The sequence below is a fragment of the Mustela nivalis genome (assembly GCF_964662115.1).
Source record: "Mustela nivalis genome assembly, chromosome: 8".
Classification (NCBI taxonomy): domain Eukaryota; kingdom Metazoa; phylum Chordata; class Mammalia; order Carnivora; family Mustelidae; genus Mustela; species Mustela nivalis.
In genome coordinates this window covers 28,843,878-28,865,746 of record NC_139027.1, presented here as the reverse complement: position 1 = coordinate 28,865,746, position 21,869 = coordinate 28,843,878, and the positions used below count along the sequence as shown (strand labels likewise).

The 21,869-nt window shown below is 41.7% G+C and overlaps 1 protein-coding gene across 16 annotated transcripts in view; it reads left to right on the top strand.

Annotated features, from left to right (window-relative positions):
* The window catches only part of LTBP1 (latent transforming growth factor beta binding protein 1), a 401,809-nt gene that overhangs the window by 290,277 nt on the left and 89,663 nt on the right, over nt 1-21,869 (top strand). For all 16 annotated transcript variants that reach the window (XM_082745539.1, XM_082745535.1, XM_082745542.1 and 13 more), the window contains 4 exons: nt 1,379-1,498; nt 12,550-12,672; nt 16,465-16,587; nt 18,531-18,653. In XM_082745539.1, coding sequence (XP_082601665.1) covers nt 1,379-1,498; nt 12,550-12,672; nt 16,465-16,587; nt 18,531-18,653 — 489 coding nt within the window. The remainder of the gene's footprint in view (nt 1-1,378; nt 1,499-12,549; nt 12,673-16,464; nt 16,588-18,530; nt 18,654-21,869) is intronic.

The window sequence follows — 21,869 nt, the reverse complement described above, 5'->3', positions numbered from 1 at the left end:
TTTTCAATGACCTTCTCTGACTTAGCAGTTGTAGTTCTATTAAAAAAAAAAAAAATTCCTTCCAGAGAAGAATGTAATGCTGTTTGGAAAATGAACCTGGCAAGCATCATCTTTTTGTAGAACAAGAAGTCCCAGAACATCTGACCTTAAAAAAAAAAAGAAAAAGAAACACTGTGTGTCATTGTATATTGGCAAGGATTTTTCGCTGATAGGAAAAAAAAAATTACCACACTGACCTGTGCTATTCTATTAATATCACCCTCAACTTTTTTACTTTGAGCCTGTTTTTTACTTTAAGCATCTTTTCACACCAGTCTAGTGATAAGGGGGAGATAATTTTTGAAAATTTACCAGAATGAATGGTTGTAGCCATTATATATTTCTTTTACTTTTCAGCTTCTGTCCTGAAAATTCTGTCTCTATTTTAAGTGTGATCAGGGGTCCTCTATACATTTTAAATGAGAACACTTAGACATTAAATCCAGTCACATGAATTCAGTATTTAACTCTAGAAAAATGATTATTTCTAACGGGACTGGTACCCATGGTACCACCCGTTATGTTAAACTCTTGAACCATTTCCTGTCTCCTTCTTTCCCCCCATTCTGTTGTTCTACCATTCTTCAGAATGCCTGAAGTCACTGTAGTAGCTCCCTTTGCCACAGCTCCAGCCAAATTGAAGGTGTTTTTTTTCCAACGCACATTGAAAAGAAAGATGATGAATAACTTCAGTTAGCTGTGAATGTGAAAAATAAGGTGTATTTTTGTGAGGAAATATTACCCTGTGATCATATCACCATGTTTTCTGGAAACTCTTGGAAATACTTGATGAGTTCATTCTCTCCTAATGTGTTTTTTCCACCTCCAAGGAATTCCTATCCTATGAAAAGTTTTAAAATATTCAAACCCAGGGTATTCTTGGGCCCATGAAGCCAGAGCAAGCATTTCCCTAGAGCATCTGTTGTCTGCAGAGAGAGCCTCTGGCCAGGTGGATTTGTGGCTTCGTCATTCTCATGCCTGTTTGTTACATTTCTATCTGGCAAGCTGCACTCTAGCCTCAAAGGTTTGATGTTCCAGAAGTGGCCCGCGAGGAGCTGCCAGCTCCCAGGGTGAGAGGTCTGACCCTGCCAGGTGGGCATTTTGGGCCAAGTTCTTATTTTGAATGTGTGTAAATATTTCAATCAAAATACACCTGGCCGCGCTTTATCCCTGTGGTGTTTAAGTGTAGACAGTGTTTGACTTACCTACTTAACATTTTCTCCATCAAAATGTAGATAGAACACACGTCCCCCACCCCACCCTCCACTTCATCAGCAAAGTATGTTTTTGCTTCAGTAGTCCGATAAAATGTTTGTGACCTGGTTTTTTGGTTTTCCAGATATTGATGAATGCTTGACCGCAAGCACTTGTCCAGATGAGCAGTGTGTGAACTCTCCTGGGTCTTACCAGTGTGTTCCCTGCACAGAAGGGTTCCGAGGTTGGAATGGGCAGTGTCTTGGTAGGTACTAGAGTGTTCTTATCATGGTATCGTTTCTTCTGTCTAGTGCATTTTCTGAAAGAGTGGTATAATGCGCCACATTCAAAATTAAAAAAAAAAAAAACCACATGGAATATAATAACCTTATATCCTTCTGAGAAATTTTCTAAGCTGTGTTCTAAGTAAGTTTTAACCAGGGGAAAATATAAGAAAGCAAGTTGGCACAAAGAATATGAGATTTTATCTGGAAGAAATAATTCTGATGGAAGCAAATTATCCTTGATGTGATGAATAACCAAGACCAAATAAAACAATAATCACCACAGGGTGGAGAACAAAAGACCAAAAAAAGAGAGGAAAGGCGTAAGAAGAAGCAAGCTACTAGAAGCTAGTAAAATTAGGAGCATACGTACACAAACGTGCAGCAGAAGTAGAAAAGAGAAATCTTGATGGATTGCCACGCCTCTTAAATTTATTCATTTAGGTATTGAATAAATACTTCATACCGACACCAGGCAGTGAGGAAGATAAGCAACAACTTTGCTTTGCTTCTAAGTAGCTTTTCCCCTTAATGGCTTTCCTCTTTGTTTCTATCTCTGTGTCATCTTTTCCTTAGAAGCTGAGCTCTTTTACACTCAGTGCCAGACTCTATCGATGTGAGTTCAACTTCTCATTTATTCATACCTTCTTTCTTTTCATGCACAAATGCTGAAGAACTTACTATAATAAACCCAGAGTTGTGCTGGGTGCTGGGATGGGATACATTGAGGAACCAAAAAAAAAAAAAAAAAAAAATCCTTCCTCACGGCACTGTCTGGTGAGGAAGAGTGATACCGAGACATCTCAAATGAATATACAAACACAAATGAGATGGTGCTGGGAAGAAAGGTTCTGAGATGCTGTAAGAATGTGTCACAGAACAAGTCACCTCTGGGAAAATTCCTGATTGAGGTTTAACTGGGGAAAGGGATAGGAGGGAGATAGTTTTAGACAGAGGAAAGAGCATATTCAGGGAGCTTGTGGAAGGAGGAAGCTGAAAGGCAAGTGCAGCTGAAGAACAGGGAACAAGAGATTGGTGCAGGATGAGGGGCCAGACCCCCTCATGTTATGCCAGACCCCCCTCAGTCTTGTTTAAAGTGTTCATCTTGAACATTACACAAAAACTAAGGATGTTTTTAAAAAAAAACAAAAACATATGCTGGCTAACTGAACATAATAAAGAAAATAATAAAAGGTTCATCTTTACTCATGTATCTCTGGGAAGGACATCTAGATGTTGCAGAGCAGGCGGGCTAAGGAGGCTTGGCAGAAACAGTTCCAGTTTCAAAGCTTTGGACTCATCCCCAGGTTGCACGCGCTAAGCCTCTGTTCATGGTTCAGGTGGCCCTCTGCCCTGAAGCTTGTGCCCATCTCCGAGAGTGTCTGTCATTGGAATTGTAAGATGCTGATCTTTGCAAGAAGAGATTTTTTTGTTCATTAATTGCTTATTTGATATGCCTTTGTTTATGTGATCAGTGCTGGTCGGAACGTACATTTGGTTTTAATTTCCTGCTTGGCATAAATTTCCTAATTGCCTATCAAGATTCCACTCGTGTTCTCATTTTCACATACTGCTGCATATTATAATCCAAGAGTAGAGCCTGAATTTTACCTTAAGCAACTAAAATCCATAATAGTGGAATCCACAGCCCTGATTCATGACTTTACTAATGTAATATGACTGACCAAATTGGCAAGTGAATGCTTTTCAAGATAAATGCATTTATCTAGACTGGGCAATAAAAAATAAAAGAGTTATTATACCTAGATATATGCAATCAGTCTAAGCGTGACCACTTTGCCCCGATTTGGTGACAGAAACACAATACCTTTGCTCAGAGTAACTTAACTTCGCCAACCAGAGGAGTAGGATCATAAGCAGAAATATTAGGTTACTGTGTAGTCGACCGAAGTCACACAGATAGCCAGTTTTTCCAAGCACTAGTTTTCATTTTTGCCTTGCTAAGATCACACATTTCCTATGAAAAATACACCGTGTACCTTTTCCTTCAGCCTCGGGTAAAATTTCAGGCTCTGTCATCTACAGATGAAGCTTCTCTTCCGTGATACAATTCCAGTTCCACTCACTGTTCATCCTGGACGCGCAGCTCCTCTAAAATTCTTGGGAGGACTTTTACAGATTATACCAAGACGGATCCGTCTTCATTTTTTATGGTAGTAGAGCTCTCACACGTTAAAAGTTGAGTGTGACAAAAAGTAGATAGGGCAACATGCTTTTCTGTTCTTACTGAACCAATGAATGAATTAGATTTTCTGCTCAACTCCGACCATGCTAGTGAATACCCAGCCATGCTGCGTACATTTTAGTTCTCACCCTTACCCTCCTGGTGCTCTAAAATACCTTTTAGAAGGTGTTGTCATTACTTAAGCTTATCACTGAGTTGAAGTCATGGACAACAACTTGGCTATATATTTATTCATTCTGTGTAACAGCTGAGTGCCTACCCAGAGGCAGGCATTTTTCAAGACCCGGAGGATTGAGAGCGAACAAAATAAAGGTCCTCCCCTCACTGCACTTGTACTCTAGAGCTCACATTGTGCTCGCAAATACACAAATCGGCAAGCAAAGCATATCGTATGTCACATGCATGTTGAGTGTCACAAAGGAAAAAAGGAAGAACAGCTTAAGGGAGACAGAGAGTGTCAGAGATTTTTATGGGGGTCAAATAATAAGCTATTTATATGGTGTTCCTTTCTATTTGTTTTTGTCTCCAGTGGTTATTTGGGACTAGCTTATGGCTTTATAATATCCTCGTAGTCCAGATAATTTCAGGTACATCGATAAGACTCCCCCCTCCCCATTTTATATATATGAGAACTTAAAGACTTAAAATTTTCCCAAATCTCACCATTTGAAGAAAAGTCTGACACTTGGCATTTGTGAGTCATCTGTAGAGAAGATAATCCCTACCTCACAAGGGATTCTGTTCCATAAGTCTTCGTGTTCTCCTTTGTCAACCCCCATACTCTCCCCGACTTAATATTTTTAAGTTGTAAAATTAAAGCTGTACGGTATTATATGTAATTCTACTTTTGTGTGGCATGATGTTTATGGTTTTTTCTAAAGTACATTAATCCATATGTTGATTTGAATTTCTTTTTTCTGTGAAATGGATTCATTACAATTTGAGAACTGCTATTTGGTCCCATATGTTCTGCAGGGATTTGAGGCCAATCACACATGCTGCTTTCACTGACTCAAAGGTGGACTTAGTGAAACCATTCATGGCCTCCTTGTAGTTATGCGGTGTGGGCTGGATCTCACTGATTGGTGCCTCTCCCTGATCTATGAATTAGAACAAAAATTGTTTGGGGCAGAAACAGGTCAGATGGTAGCAGGTGTTTTCTGGAAGAGCATGCTGTATGCTAGTGTTGAGTTCGGGACAGCCGATCCTTTATTCTCAATGGTTTATTGTCCACTTTCAAAATATCTATCCCTTGATGCTTTTTGGCAACTCTTGTTGGCTCCTCTGTTAACGTAGCTTCTTCTTTCAAGTTGAGGATTTCATTCCTCTCTCAAAAGCCACTTTCATCATTCAACATTGTATTCCTTGGACCTCACATTCAGCCTGGAGTTGCTGCCCGCTGCTTGATCCCTGGCCCTAATGACTATCTCATCACCCTGGGTCCTGGCCGGTTCCAACTGGCTGCTTCAACCAGGCCTTTCTTGAGGGAAGCCAACCTATCAGAAACTCAATTAGCAGGTTTCTCTTCACTCATGAACAGGCCCAACTCAAACCTTACGGAGCCATCCTCCAAAAGATATTCTCTAATATTTAATTATTTAAAGGTACTTTCAGCAACTCTGATATAAAGATCATATTTCCCTGAATTTTAACAGATTTGGAGTTATATATGACCTCTATGAAGCTTGGTTTCAATACCTTTGAATTACTCTCTTCATGGGATTTACTGTCAGAATTAAATAAGCAAGATAAAGCACCTCGTGAGGCATGTGACACAAGGTAGACCCCAATAAATGTTATGACCCTTCTTCTCCCAACCCTGTTATCCTCCTTTTTACCCGCCCTAAGCCTGAAATAGAAGAAGTGCAGTAATAACTGGTACTTGTTTAAATAAATTTTATGCCAAGTTTCTATGTAAAATTGTCTTTGACTTTCTTTAACAAGTTCATTTCCTGTAGTTCTTAAATCTATCTGATAAGAATTTCTTTTATGAATCTAAGTAATCTTAATCTCATAGTTACCTTTCAATTTCCAGCATGTTTGTTTAGGTGGGATCTATTTCTTGAGAACCACAGTGCTTTTCTGTAGGGTCATCGATCATCCCTATCAAATGTTTTACCTTCTGTAACGCTACCATCTCCACCCTCTTACTTCATTTTCTTGGTTCACCTTCATAAGACACAGTATCTATCACCTGGTCAATGTAGGCAGCTACCCCTCATTGAGTTTACTTTACCTTGCTTTATAATGGAATCTGCGAAAGACCATGCAACCTGGGAAGACAAATTTCTGAGATTTTTATCACACAAATCCTTCACTGTCAAACCATCAAGTTAATAGTGACTTTATGACTCTGATTTACGTTTTCTAAGTGTAATGGGTCTTAGGCATCTGAAGAACTTGGTGTCATTTGATCCAGATGACTGGTTAGCCAGAGTCTTCACCAAAACCAGGTGCACAGAACATGCATGGTCAACATGGAAAGCTCCTTGTTCTAGGGCTTCTTTGCACATTAGGATTTATTTTCAAATTTTAAGAAGCATTGTTAACCTTTATGGAATAGGTGAATATTCAGAGACTTATCTGAAATTAAAAGCTTTCATGCTACTTTTATCTACTTTGTGTAAGATGGCAATAGAACAACATCTGCCTTTTGCAGACATTATTAAATGTGCAAACACCGACCTAATCCCAAATCGCTATAGCTAAACAAGTCTTCTAATTAGTCATTATGTTATTATTGAATACCTTATTATGTACTTAATTCCAGAGAAGACTTGAAGTTGTAAATAAGCAAAACAAAACAGAATAGAATGGTGGTTATCAGGGGCTGAGAGTTAGGGGCATTGGGAGGATGTTGTTTAAGGGTACGAACCTGCAACTGGCAGGTAGATAAGCCCTGGAGACCTATTGCACAGATCAGTGTTTATAGTCAACAGTGCCATCTTATAGTGATTATAGGCAACAGTGCTGTATTATAAACTTCAAAGCTGCTAGGAGGCTAGATGATAACTATGTTCACAAAAAAAGGAAATAATTATGTGACATAAGAGAGGCATTAGCTAACTTTGTTAATCACTTTGCAATATATAAGCATACCAAATTGTCACTTATCCTTTGTCATATGTCAGTTATATCTCCACAAAAGCAAACAAAAAAACGCTTTTAACAGCAGGAAACATACCTGTGTGAGAAAGGACCAACACCACAGTAATAAAAAACTTCTCTTATGTTGCTTCAGAGGGCTTTGACTTCATTATTTTATTTGGTATCAGGACAGTCATCCCTATAGTACAGATACAGTGATTGATTCCCAGATAGGTTAATGGGCTTGCTTATGGTCATAGATAATAAATGGCAGAGCTAGGACATGATCCCAAGTCTTTTATCTCCAAAACTAGTGTTCTGCTCTTTATACTACCTCTTCCTGTACACATAAGAAAATAAGAGAACAAAGCAATATGATTAAGATAATGAGGAAAGAAAAGTTCATAGAGAGAAGATCTGTGGGTGGGATGGGTGGGAACCATCCCTGGCAAACAGCAGTAAGAATGGCTGAGGGATTCTTGACTCTAAGATGGCGGTCTCTACCATAGATAGCCCCAGTTGAGTTTTGCTGAAAGACAAATGTTCTTTCAGAAAGGAGAGGTAGGAAGCCAGTGATGTGGTAGGATTAACGGATTGATATTCTGAGATAATCTTTGGCTCTTTATCTCGGATGTACATAGCATTGGCTCTTCTCCAGCTTTGAAGAACAGTGATGGGTCTTTGAGGGATGCGTAACATATTTTTGTAGGCTGCATTGCTACTGCTTATCTTAACTTGGTCAAACTTGACAGAGGGCGCCTGAGATCCTGAGGATTTCCTGTACTGTGAGAGCGGTTTGTTCCATCCCACTGGCCTAACCAGCGTCGGTGTCTGACTTCACCATGCTTGCTTTTCTGTCAGAAATGTCCTGCCATCATCTTCACTATAAAAGACTATGTATACAGAATAGTTGAGGGTTGACTGAAGTAATGTCATGTTGGGGGTGGGGAGTAATCTTGTATTTTCCTGTAGTCATCGTGACAAAATAAGATGTTTCCTTTGCATATCAAATGGAGCTCACTCATTGAAGTCTGTGGTGATCACTAAGGAATAAAATGAGACTCAATGACCTCTGAAGAATGACTGGTGTGCAGTGTTGAGAGATTCATTTCCTTGAAAGCACAGGAAGTAATGCAGGTAAACTGTTGTTCTGAAATCAAGTCTGACCAACCTCAAGGAGCGGATGGGTAAAGTGGAAGGGGACAGCACAACCTTGGACTTTGAAATTTGTGTGAGGTCAGCCACTGACCACCCTCTGGACCCTCAGAGGGGGGCTTCAGGCTATCTCGTGTTCTCCCAGGACAGTAGGAAGGGGAATTTCAAAAGGGTTCCTGACCCAGAAAAATTATATCCCAAGGCAGTGAGAGAATTTGCAGGTGGATTTGCTGGCCAGCTGAAAGTCATCTTTGTAAAAATTGTGGAGAATGGAAAGTTGCCAGAGAGCTGGGAAGAGATTAATGTCCCCATTTTCCCCCAAAGAAAAAAGAAGCTGGAGTTCAGGAACTAATGACCAGTGAGCTTCTTATTAATCTTAACAAAGAAATGTACGCTGCAAGATTCAAATGGTGAGGTGAAACATTTTTTTTCGGAATTTATTTATTTATCTGAGACAGAAAGAGGCAAAGGGAGCAGGAGAGGGAGTCTTAAGCGCATCCCATGCTGAACATGGAGCCTGACACAGGCTCGATCTCATGACCCTAAGATTAGGACCTGAGCCGAAACCAAACGTTGGATACTTAACTGACCGTGCCACTCAGGTGCCCCAAGGTGAAACATTTTAAAAGAAAAAGATGATCGTAAGAATCAGCCAGGGTTGGGGCACCTGCGTGGCTCAGTTGGTTAAGTGTCTGCCTTTGGCTCAGGCCATGATCCCAGGGTCTTGGCACTGGGCCCCACATTGGGCTGCTCATCAGGGAGTCTGCTTCTCCTTGGTCTGCCCCTCCCCTGCTGCTCATGCTTTCTCCCTCTCTGTCTCTCAAATAAATAAATAAAATCTTAAATTAAAAAAAAAAAAAAAGGAATCATCCAGTGTTCACTAAGAACAAATCATGTCCACTGTTGTGACTCCCTCTTCTGATAGGCTTCTGAGAGGAGCAGATCATGAAATCCTATAGACTCTGGTTTTCCACAGGCCTCTGTTAGAGTCTCTTGGGGTGTTGTAGATGACAGTGATCAATTTGGATTGGGTAATAGTGTACTGGGATGGATGCATAAACTTTTGAACAATCATATCCACAAAAAGCTGACCTCATAAACCCCTGGCAATTTCCTTACTGTGGGAGGTTTAATTAATCCACTGAATAGCAGATGCCAAATTATGTCCCAAAAGCCCATTGGTAAATTGTATTTTGGGAATTTGGAACACATTTTTCTGTGGACAGAGTGTTTTTCATGACGTTTCTCTTTTGAACTGATTATGTGTATACATCACAAGAATTTGGATAATCTGACTCTTGTACAAGACCATAACCCTAGAGTAAGATGAGATTTGAGCTCCAGTACAGAAAACCAAAGACTTAACCATCTCCCTCTCAGAGGCTATGGGTGTTGGATGGTGGAGTGGATAAGGACTGCCTTGTTTCCCAAAACACTGATCCTCCCAAGGGTTTGAAATAAGAACTGAGGGCACACTATCTGTTAATAACACTCAGGGCCCTACAAGTTTGTATCTTTGACTTCATGGAAGAACGCTGGAAACCACAGAGGGTTTTTAAAGGACCTATATGATTGATTGTACTTGTATTTTAGAAGACTGGCTACTGGCTGGATAGTGGATTAGAGAGGGCAAGACTTGAAGTAGAGAAGCAGACTTCGGCAGTAGCCCATGTGAGACAGAATGGTGGTAGTAAGAATGAAATGAAGCTGGTGTAGTTGAGAGATACTGGGAAGATAGAATTGAATTGACTGTTACAAATCAAATGTGGGGAAAGCGGGAGAATAAGGAATCTAGAAAGGATGACTCCCAATTTCTGACTTGGGCATCTGAGTGGATAGTGGTACCATATATTGACCTGGAATAAATAAAAGAGACACAGGGGGAAAGAGGAGTTGTAGCGGTGAAGACTTGGAGGTGCCTGTGGGACGTCAAGGGGAGATGGCCAGTGCACTGACTAACTAGGTTGCGTGGGTCTGTAGTTTAAGAGACAGGTCTAGGTGCCAGGTAAAACAGTGAGTTTATTTCACTCCTTTTACATCCAAGCCTCACTCCAGGCACCTTCCTACTATGTATTCTGTTGTTGTTGTTTTATATTGAGGTATGATACATCTATGGTGTTATATTCGTTTCAGGTTTACAACACAGTAATTTGATATTTGTATACGTTTGTATCCTAGAAGTATCAAGCATTTTTTTAAAGATTTTATTTATTTGGAAAGAAAAAGATTTTACTTATTTGAGAGGGAGAGAGGGTGTTTGCAAGTAGAGGAACGGAGGGAGGGGGACAAAAAGGATCCAAGCTGAGCGCAAAGCCCGATGCGGGTCTCGATCTCACGACCCTGAGATTATGACCTGAGCCAAAATCAAGAGTGGGACACTTGACCAGCTGAGCCATGCAGGAACCCTCGTATGAAGTATTTTTTTAAAAAAGTATTTCATGACTGACCATCTAGGCTGTCTTTTAATCTGCTTTTAGAAATTGATTGTGTCATTGCATTCCGTGCCCTATCGTCACATTTCCCAGTACACGAATAATCAGAGAGAACAATCCATACATTTCTCAACTTTTTCACGTTTTTGAAACCGATCCAGATACCAGACGTGACATCTTAACGTTGCTGTCTGGAATTTACGTGCCCCGTGTCTCGGCTCATTCTGTCCCATTATTTACTTTGGCTCCAGAGTTTGGCTGCTTCTTTCAAGTTGTTTGCGTTCGGTGTTTATGAAAGTGGACTCCCACAACCAAAGAAACGATGGACGATGAGTCAGTCTGGAAGTGCTGTTTTTGTTGTCACAGAGTAGGGTCTAGCTCACCATCGTGAGTGATTCCGTGAAAGCCAGGCGGAGCACACAGACGGTGCGGGTTCCTTGGCTGTTTTGTTTGCATGTGAAGCGTTTGCTTCACCCCCCACCACCATTGCCTCATTTTGGTAACGCTCTATTTCTAGCTATCATTGTGGGAACACCAGAATACAGGTTTAATGAAATGCCGTGCACACAAATGCAGTCTGAACTCTGGAATGCTGAATTAGAGCTCAACCTCTGATATGCATGGGTTGGCAGCTCCCTGCCTGTTCATAGTAAGAGGGCGGGGAGTTTTATTGCTTTCATGGTGAGCATTGCCAAATGAAATGGATGTAGTCAAGAGCATTTTCCTCTGCTCTGCTGGCCTGCCTTACAATTAAGATGCTTGGATTAAGTTACAGACTGCTGTAAAATTAAGCCTACATCATGACTTTGTGTGTAGTTTCAGCACTTGGTGGTTTAAATTTTTCCCCTTAAGGTGAGGAAAAGACGCTGTGTGTCTTCTCACGGCAGCATACAGTGGGCTTACTGGAAGCAATCAGGTGGGGCATAGAACCCAAGTTTTTCTTTTTGAATTATCAACATTCTTTTTTTTTTTTTTAAAGATTTATTTATTTGTGGATTGGGAGAGTGAGTGAGCAGGGGCGGGGCAGAGGGAAAGGGAAGAAACTCAGGCAGACTCCCCGGCTGGAGCTCAACGCAGGGCTTGATCTCACAACCCTGAGATCATGACCTGAGCTGAAATCAGTCAAGAATCGAACGCTGAACCAGCTGAGCCACGCAGGCGCCCCTGCGTTCCCAACATTCTAGTGAGAATGTGATGAATGCTGAATGAAACCAGTGGGCACTTCAGTGGTGGTTTTCTTTGTCAGTGCTGTGTTAGCAGGTAATAAGCAGACATTCCTAATCCTCTCTTCTGCGGTTTGTATCACCACACTTAACATGGGTGACTAGAAACAGATCCAAAGGAGGGAATGGTCTTTGGAGTTACGCTGACTGGATGCTCCTACCAGCCCCCAGTTTCAAACCCTGTGGCCCTGGGCAATCTGTTAGAACTTCCTCAAGTGTTGGTTCCTTTGTCTGTCAGTGGTCGGCTTGTATGGCTCCCGTTGGGATTAAACAAGCTCAGACATGCACGGCCTTTCGTGCTTCCATGCGGTGAGTGCTTGGTGAATTTGAGTATTATTTTCTCTGTCTCTGCAGCCTGTCCCCTACCTTCAAACTGCCCACCAGGCTTGTTCGTCCCCTAGACTGGTTTTTCTAATACCGATCCAGAGCCATCTTTGAACATTGTGTTGGAGTCTTTTTCACCTTTCTATTAAGAACTGTTGTGGTTTCTCCAGGTCCTAAGGCCTACCTTGGGCTTTCGCGCACGTTCACTTCCTGCTGAAATCATCAGCTCCCAGCTGGACCTCAATACCTCTTTGATTCTTTGGAAGACTTCATTGTGTCGGGGAGGCTGCTTTAAAACTACCCTCTCTTCTGCCCTCCCCTCTACAACAAGCTTTCCGTGGAATTGGTTCCTAGAGCGTGTTTGGTTCCTTCCCTGAGTTACTTTGTCCAGAGTAAATCACGGCACAGAGCTGTCATACACACAGCTCACACCAGAGCTCCTCTTCCTCCTCTGGGCTCATTTGAAAACTTACCTTAAAGAATCTGTCCCTGTTGGAGGATGCACCGTTTCTGTTTTTAGCCAAATTCAACTTTATTCATGTTTTCTTTTTTTTTTTTCCTTTGTCTTTGTGGGTTCCCCTCGCCCTTCTGCAACATTCCTCAAGACGTGGACGAATGCCTGGAACCACAGATCTGCACAAACGGCACGTGCTCCAACCTTGAGGGCTCCTACATGTGTTCATGCCACAAGGGTTTTTCTCCGACGCCAGACCACAAGCATTGCAAAGGTAAATGCTCTTATCGGATTTCTCCTTTTTATTTGAACTATACTTGAGACTATGTTAGAGTAATTAGCTAAGAAAAGGGAACCCAGGGGCACCTGGGTGGCTCAGTGGGTTAAGTCTCTGCCTTCAGCTCAGATCACGATCCGGGGGTCCTGGGATCGAGCCCCACATCGGGCTCTCTGCTCAGCAGGGAGCCTGCTTCCCCCCACCCCACCCCCGCCTGCCTCTCTGCCTACTTGTAATCTCTCTTTCTGTCAAATAAATAAATAAATCTTAAAAAAAAAAAAAAAGAAAGAAAGAAAGAAATAAAAGGGAACCAAAAAAAAAAAAAAATAGAGAAAGAAAGAGAGAAAGAACCATGTTACCTCTCATTTATTTTGACTGAGCTACTCAGAGCACATTTTTGTTGGCATGTTTGGAAGTCACTCCTCATTGTGGTTACATAGAGACCATATCTATTTACATAGAGGAGAACAGCATATTTTTAGAGAGCATCTGTAAACCACAGACCTATTTATTTCGTTTCTTCTCATTATAAAAACAATACAATTCCACCACTCTGTGAATATACTAAAAACCATTGAATTGTACACTTTAGACGAATAATGTGGTGGTAAATTATACCTCAATAAAATTGCTGTTACAAAACATTCATCATAAGGGCGCCTTGGGTGGCTCCATCCATTAAGCATCTGTTTTCAGGTCAGGTCATGGTCTCAGGGTCCTGGAATTGAGCTCTCATTGGGTTCCCCGCCCAGTGAGGTGCCTGCTTCTGTTTCTCTGTCTGTCCCGCTTTGCTCCCCTCATGGTCTCTCTCACTCCCTCCCTTTCGCGCTCTCAAATAAATAAATAAAATCTTTTTCAAAAAACATCCACTGTAGAAAATCTAACAAACAGAAAATAAGCAAACCAAAAATAAGAGTTTCTCAATCTCCTTCATCATTAGTCCTCTATTTTGGATATTTTCTATCACTAAGATCATGTATGTACAATTTTGTATCTTGCTTTTTGTCACTTAATAGTGTATCATGAGCATTTTATACATCATTAATAATTCTTCTCAAATACTATTTTTGAAAGCTGCTTAATAGTCCAGTGTGTTACTATTTCAGCATTTTCTTGCTGTTCTTATGTTGAACAACCACATTTTTTTTTCCCAGTGTCTCATCATTATGTGAAAAAAAAAAGCAAACCTAACAAGCTTTTTTTAAAATAAAACTTGGTCTGGGGATGCCTGGGCGGCTCAGTGGGTTAAAGCCTCTGCCTTCAGCTCAGGTCATGATCCCAGGGTCCTGGGATCGAGCCCCGCATTGGGCTCTCTGCTCAGTGGGGAGCCTGCTTCTCTCTCTCCCTCTGCCTGCCTCTCTGCCTACTTGTGATCTCTGTCTGTCAAATAAATAAATAAAACCTTTAAAAAAAAAAAAAAGAAAAGAAAAAAGAAGTGGGTATTGGAATATCGGAACCTAGCTCTGACACTCAGAAGTTGAGCTTGGGTAAGTTTTCTTCCTTTGCTAAGCTGTACTTGCTCATCTGCTCATCAGTAACAATAATGGTACTCGCTTAGGGGGATAGGATGATTGTGTGAAAAAAATACAGAAACGGAGAATGAGATAACGCAGGGACAGAGTCTGACACATAGTTGATGTTGTTATTCACCAAGTCATAGGCAGGTACAAAGTTCTGTTAAAGCCAAAAAGTGCTTGTGTGCTGCTGGGAAAGCTACCCAAGGTGCTCCTGTTCGACCTTGGTCTTAAAATTTTGAATATGGAGGGGAGAAAACCTTAGGAGGCAGAGAAAGCAGCACATGTCAAAGGCTGGAGGTGTGAAAGGGCTGTTATCACCACTTGCCAGTGAAACTTGCCCCCCTACTCTGGTTTTCCTGGTGTCTGCATCGCAGTGTGGGGTGGGGTCAGGCAAGGCCCCCATCTGCTGCTCTAGAAACCTACATATACACTGTTTTCCTTACTCCCCAATCAAAGCGCATGCTTTTTACGATAAATTATATAACATATTTCTCTGTATTTATTTCGTAAACTTTCCCAAACCACCTCAGCTCACCAATGTCAAATTCTTCCCAGATCTTAAATCTGCTCCTTTTCCAATTTTCCAGCAACTGCCAAATCTCACCTTGGTGCTAAATATTGACTTTGTTTCACCTCACTAAATCTACTAACAACTCTTTTCTTTTTCTTTTTTTTTTTTAAGATTTTTTAAATTTATTTGACAGAGAGAGATCACAAGTCGATGGAGAGGCAGGCAGAGAGAGAGAGAGAGAGAGAGAACCAGGCTCCCTGCTGAGCAGAGAGCCTGATGTGGGACTCGATCCCAGGACCCTGAGATCATGACCTGAGCCGAAGGCAGCGGCTTAACCCACTGAGCCACCCAGGCGCCCTAACAACTCTTTTCCATGTTGTAAATATGCTATCTAGTGTATTAATTCAGTACTTGCTTCTTTATTTCTTTTTTGTGTCTCTGTTCTTGTATCTCTTTGTACATTTTAGCATTATATGTCCTAAACTTATAAATACCCGGAGATAGTCTCTGTTGTAACTCTGAACTGGATTCGTCATAGTGATATGCGCGAAAGTCCCTTAGAGAAATCCTTTTTCAGGGAAAACGATATGCTCTGTTTCCATCTCTTGGCACAAAAAAGAGAGGACATTTGTCCTGCATGCCTGTTTTATTAGAAAGCGTTCTTTTGTTGTAGGAATTATGTGCCTCATCAGAAAAGGAAAAGGCTTCTTTATCTGTAGAATTACACTGCCTCTGTCCCTGTGGTCGTTTCAAAGACCCAGAGATCACCTTATTCAAGATAACTGGGTTGCCGCAAGTTGTTCCAAGTGTGCGTGTCATTACCTATAATGAATTACTTCTGACAATATTCCCGACATAAATGAGTAACTTATGTAAAGATGTCTGGCGTACCCTGACAGGACTTGGAATGGAGGGTATAGTCTTGCTGCAGACATCTTCACATGGGAATGCTTAATTTGTCATCTTCTTTGAGAAAGTCTAAAAAAGAGTCCAAGGCACTAAAAATGTTGTCAGACATTACGTGAGGTCCAACCAGCTCCACACTGCTGTTGTTGGTCTTAAGTTCTTGGACTGACGTCTCAAGTATTTAATAGAATTTGCTGAAAGGAAAACGTGAGGTAGACAGTTCCTTGCTGTCGACCGCTCCTAAAGCTAATGGACCTAGAGCATTTGGAAAGGTGCAGCATCGTTCTGAAAGTGACATTCAGCTTGATGATTTAATTTCCCTATTGGCAGCCAATAGTAGGCAGCCGGGACTTACTGTGGTGGTGATCCGTTTTCTTTACAAATAAGTGAAACAAAAGTTTCTAGTAAACCAAATTAATTTCTCTAAAACAATGATTAAAAAACGCATTCATGAGCTGCAGTTACATTCATAGTTTATGTGGGGTCTCTCAGAAAACGTGGGATAATGTGACACCTTCCTTACATCGGGATACAGTTCCAAAGGTTAATGCCACAGGAGAGGCTAAGAAATACAGATTTGGTCAGGAAATAGGTAATCGTCGGTCGTACTCCAGGGGAAGGACTGTGCCCCACATGGAGTTCTGAAAGGTTTCAGATGCATTTTAAATAATAGGATAATAAGATATTTTCAGAAGAAAAGAGTAGTTAGACATTGATCTTTAGGACATAGTTTCATAGCTTGATTTATAGGCTCAAAGTTTAGATAACAGTGTATTCTAGATATATAGATATTTATATATATATGTAGATATAAATAGGCCTGATTTAACATAATTTCCCTGTTTCTATTTACAGATATTGATGAATGTCAGCAAGGGAATCTGTGCGTGAATGGGCAGTGCAGAAACACGGAAGGCTCCTTCAGGTGCACCTGTGGACAGGGGTACCAGCTGTCAGCAGCGAAAGACCAGTGTGAAGGTAGGAGCGTGGCCCCGTGAACTGCTGTGGGTTTCGCTTAAGCCCCTGGCCTGAAAGACGGTATTCAGGAAAGGGGGTGCCTCTCAGAAACTAACTGCCTGGTTGCATGACAGCACCAGAAAGCAAGCCCTCAGCTGAGGTCAGAAAAGTTCGTAACACAGGATAGGAAAGGGTTAAATCTGAAAAATAAGGTATTTGTGATTAGTGGCTGAGCATTCGGCTTAGGAAGAAAAAGCGTTGCCCTCTGTGTAATTCCTTGCTGCGGAAAATCAGCTCTATTCAGTTCATTCGAAAGTTTTACCTACTCAGATTTTAGTAATTGGAAGGTTGTTAGATCAGCCTGGCATGATGCTATGGAATGTTAATGACCTTCATCTTGGTGTCTCTTCCCCTTTCTAAAATTTTTCCTTTAAAAAAAAAAATGTTACTGAAGAAGGCTTTTCAGCAAGAGTGAAAGAACAGCATCCCCCTTATATCATGGGTAAAGTTTGTGAAATACATCCCGTTCCCTCAGGTGATAGTATTTTGGATCTTGCTGAGGCTGACCTTAGACTTAAAATATAAATTTCTTCGAACTTCACACAGAATTACTTCACTTCTCGATAAGTATGTGCTTCTTGAGCTTGAAGATACTACGATATCCTGGTGACAAGCACCAGAGTCCAGAGTTCTTAAACAGAAAGGTCATTTAAATGCCATTTATTTAAGAACAGAATACACACTCTATAGGACCAATAAGGAAACAAATCATATCCGTGTCTGTATGTAAACTCTATTTAATGGGTGCAAATGTCTTCTAAGATGCTATTATAACTGATGGTACTAAGAAGAGATCTACCGACATTATCACGGCCTTCCCCATGCTCCCCTCTTTTGAACATTTGAAGGAAAGACATTACAGTTCCTAATCTAGAAGTTGAGAACACACACAAGCATACTCATACAACACAGGTAAATTAATTTGTTCTAGATTCTACAAGTCCATCTCAAAGTTTTTTATGTGAGTCTGTGACTCCTGACCTTAATTAGCTAAGCATTTATCAGATGCCCACCGTGCATAGAGAACTACAAATGAATGTATAATAAGAGAAGAGGTCTGTCTCCAGGTAATACAATAAGGCTCACATATGCATAATCCTTTCTGTTGAAGAGCCTATGATTTCACTAAGTCAGATACATGCAAAACTATCCACCATATTATCAATAGGGGCAAGCCAAGGTTAGGTGCCCAATGCCATGATTATCAACACGATGCTGTAACAGAGCAGGGAAGAGTAGAGTCGTGCGGGGTCCCTGTGGAAACTGATGTTGATGCTGACTCTTCTAGAATCCCAGAAGTAGGTCAGTGTGCTCAGATGTGAAGAACAAAGCCTGCCAACAAACAACGTGAATTAACACCTGCCCACCATAAAATGCTAGATCATCTAAGTCAGAAAGGATGTGGTAGACATAGCCCCCCCGTCAGGAGACTTGAAGTCTCATGGTAAAAGTAGAAGAATTGAATACACGCAATGTATCACTGTGCCTTCTGTTGGGCAGTTATGACACATGTGCAAGTAGTAGGCAGTGAGCTGTCGTTTGCTGACCTCTGCTTTAGACAATGACAGGCCTAAGTGCTTTTAACCTTGGTGTTCTACTTGAACTTCTAAAAGAGATTCAAGAAGCTAAGTTGAGGTTTACAGATTACAGCAAAGTATTTGCCACTCATCGATGAACATTGGGATGCATATATACAGATTCTTAGCTTCCTGGTTAAGATTTTAAGTTCATCTGGATTTTCCCTCCTGGGATTCATGACTTTTTACTAGAGATCAGTTTAATTCACATAACCAAGAGTCTAAATTGGTTATAACTAGATAGTTCATAGACTTCTTTACATGCATGATTAAAAATATTTTTAGAGTACCGCTCACACACTTTCCTTTTACTGTCTTGCCCGGTAGATATTGATGAGTGTCGGTACCATCATCTCTGCAGTAATGGACAATGCAGGAACACAGAGGGCTCTTTCCTCTGTGTTTGTGACCGAGGCTACAGAGCATCCGCCCTTGGGGACCACTGTGAAGGTGAGAACTGCTCCTGACTGCAGAATCCCAGAGAAATCTGGACATCGTCCTGCCTTCTGTCCTTGAGTCCTACCTTCTGACCTCACAGTCAGGACACTAGGTTCCTGCAAAATCATTTTCCCTGTGGTTACACAAATAATGAAAAGAAGCCAGTAGAATCCAGGTTTCCCTTGCACTGCTCAGAGCTGGGTTTTAGAAGTGTGATGCCAGCTTAAATACAGAAAGAATCAGTTTCACTTTCCTCTGGTTTAGATGGTTTATCCCGGGTCTGTGGTTCTGAATGGTTCAATACCTTATTTAAGCAGGACCAGCATCCAAATACATAAACACAAGTTAATTTTCCAGATAACTGTGAAGCTTCTTGTGAGCTAAATTTTATTCAGTTTTGAGCTTTCTGTGTAAGTATTTCTAAAAGATACCCCAGGTGTACAGCCCTGGGTAATTGTTAGCCACCCACTACCCCACCACCACCTGCTGTGCCTCCCAGCCTCGGGGTGGGTCAGGGCTGCTGAGCTGATCTTTCCCCAGCACGTCACATGTGATTTCTCTGAGCTCATGGTCTGCTCAACTCACTGTGTTTTTCCCTGTTCGTCCTCTGATGTCCAGCATGTAAAACCTATCAGTTGTGAAACCAGAAATGCGAGGCAGTGTTGTGCCTCACATAGAGAGTTAGCGTCTGTGAGTGAGAGGTTGGACCCCACCTTGGAGGGAAGCACATGAGCTTTTGGGTGAGGGGTTTTATGGCACAGATGTGACACACATTGAAAAATGGCCATGATGCTTTCTCACTTGTCATCCCTCTTGTTTGGGAAAGAGCCATCATACTGGCACCCTACTTTCCTGACCAGAGAACTTGGCAGAACAGAGACAGCCTTTCCAGAGGGCAGTCAGGGCAGCTTTAGAGGCCTTAAAATGAATGTTAGTGCTGAATAAGTAAATCATCTAGGATTTGATCCAAAAGTAAGGATGGTGTTCAAATGGGTCTTCACTCCAGTCAAGAGGTGTAATCAACATACGTATTGAAAAACAGGCAAACAAGTGATGAATCAAGATAATGAAATTTTATTGAAAAATTGTGTGTTGGGAACTCTATAACATATGGATAACAGTTAATGACTCAGCATAGTGGCTTTCCAAGCTGGGAGAGGCAAGCGTGTAGCTGGGGACCCGCCATGGAGGAACCTCTTCCAGAGTAAACAGGTGACGGGGCACATGGTAAGGCCCTGAAAACCTAAGCTGACCACCAGCATCTCTTCTGTCCTAACCCCTGACCAACATAGAGGGCAACCAAGGCCATTGACTGGTGCTCGGTAGAGGGCATGTTGCTCTCTTTCGGCTGTTTTAATGTGTTGCCCATTTCATCAGAAGTCCAAATTTTTAGTCTGTCAACATCAACCACATGAAAAGCCAAATAAAAGCTTTTAGCCCACTTTCATCATTGTTAACACAGATATTCGATAAGAAGGCTTCTTTTGGAGTATATAATTGGTCCTTTTTCTCTTAAAGTCAGAGATAATTTCCCTAGTGTTCTAGGTTATAAATAGGGTTGGAGTCCATTCAAGTAATTCAGTGCTGTCTTTGAAACTCTTAATAGCACTTCAGCCTGCTAATTCCCAACCAGTAGTGTTTCCGACCCTCCCCAGTGGTATTCAGCTGTAATTAACTGAGCTCTTGCTGTTCACATGCCTCCCCCAGCTGTGGGAGGAAGAACCATCTTTCTTGTTGGCTTCTATATTTACATGTGTAACTTCCCTCTCGTAACTCTGCCAAAGGCCTTGTTTTCTTGCAGTGTTTATCCTCAGTCCTTCCGGAAGTCAAAATCTCAAGTATTGTGCCAACTTCTGTGTGTTACTTGCTCCAACACGCTCAGTAGCCATTCGGCCTGCGAAGGCTGGCCTCCATTGTCGTGGTTATTAGAGATCTTGGCATCTCAGCCTTCAAAAGCTCTGCTTTTTTTTTTTTTTTTTAAGATTTTATTTATTTATTTGACAGACAGAGATCACAAGTAGGCAGAGAAGCAGGCAGAGAGAGAAGGGGAAGCAGGCTCCCTATGGAGCAGAGAGCCCGATGCGGGACTCAATCCCAGGACGCCGGGTTCACGACCTGAGCTGAAGGCAGAGGCTTTAACCCACTGAGCCACCCAGGCACCCCAAAGGCTCTGCCTCTGACTTGTTCCCCTTCTAGATACAATCTCTCCTTCCATGCCCCATCTTGGCACGTTCCCCAGCCCGTCACTGTGATTGGTCCATGCTAGTCCCTTGCAAAGCCTGAAAAAGATTTAGGATTTACTCTGCCTTTCTGTGGCCCCTCTCTCTTGGTCGTTTTTTGTAGACCAAGTCAAAAAAAGGAGAGAAAAGAAGTGCTTGTATTTGTTTCCTCATGACATTTCTTTCCAAGTCAAAATCATTCATTCTTTTCATGCATGCATTCATTCCACGAATAATTGTGTTTCCAGGATGTCCCAGGTATTGTTCTAGGTATAGGATATACAACAATAAACCAGACAGACAAGAATTCCTCCCTTTGTGGAGCTAGCATTCTAGTGAGGAAGATATACATGATAAATAAGTAAAATATATAGTTTAAGTGACAATAAATGCTATGGAGAAAAAACGGGGGTATATGGACAGTGGGGAGAGGGGATGGGGCTGACCTTACAGAGGCTGCCTTGAGATCATGGCATTTGGTTATTGATAGGAAGATGATTCCATTCAAAGGAATAGCAGGTGCAGGGGTGCCAAGAAATAGGGTTTGTGGAAGAAACTAGGAGTTGGACTTGGGCACTTTAAATTTGGGGTGCCTATCATGAGTATCCAGATGAAGATCTCTAAGGGGCAGTTGGACCGGTGTGTGTAAAATTCAGGGTTGAGTCCCAGACTGTGAGTCATTAACATGTAACTAGTGTTTAAGCTGTGAAATTGGAAGACGTCACCAAGGGAGTGAGCATAGCTAGAAGAAAGAAGGGGTTCAAAGATGGAGTTCTGGCCCCTCATTTTAAGTGAGGAGGAGGATAGGAAGCAACCAAAGGGATAAAGAACAAGTGGCAGGACAGGAAGGAGGGAAATCAAAATCCAAGAGAAGAAAACATTTCTGAGAGGAGGGAGTCATGGACTGTGTCAAACATTGCTGCTTAGCAGAATGAGGACCAGAATCCACCAGGGGATTAAGCAGGGTGGGGATCCCTGGTGACTTTGACCAGTGCATTCTTAGTGAGGG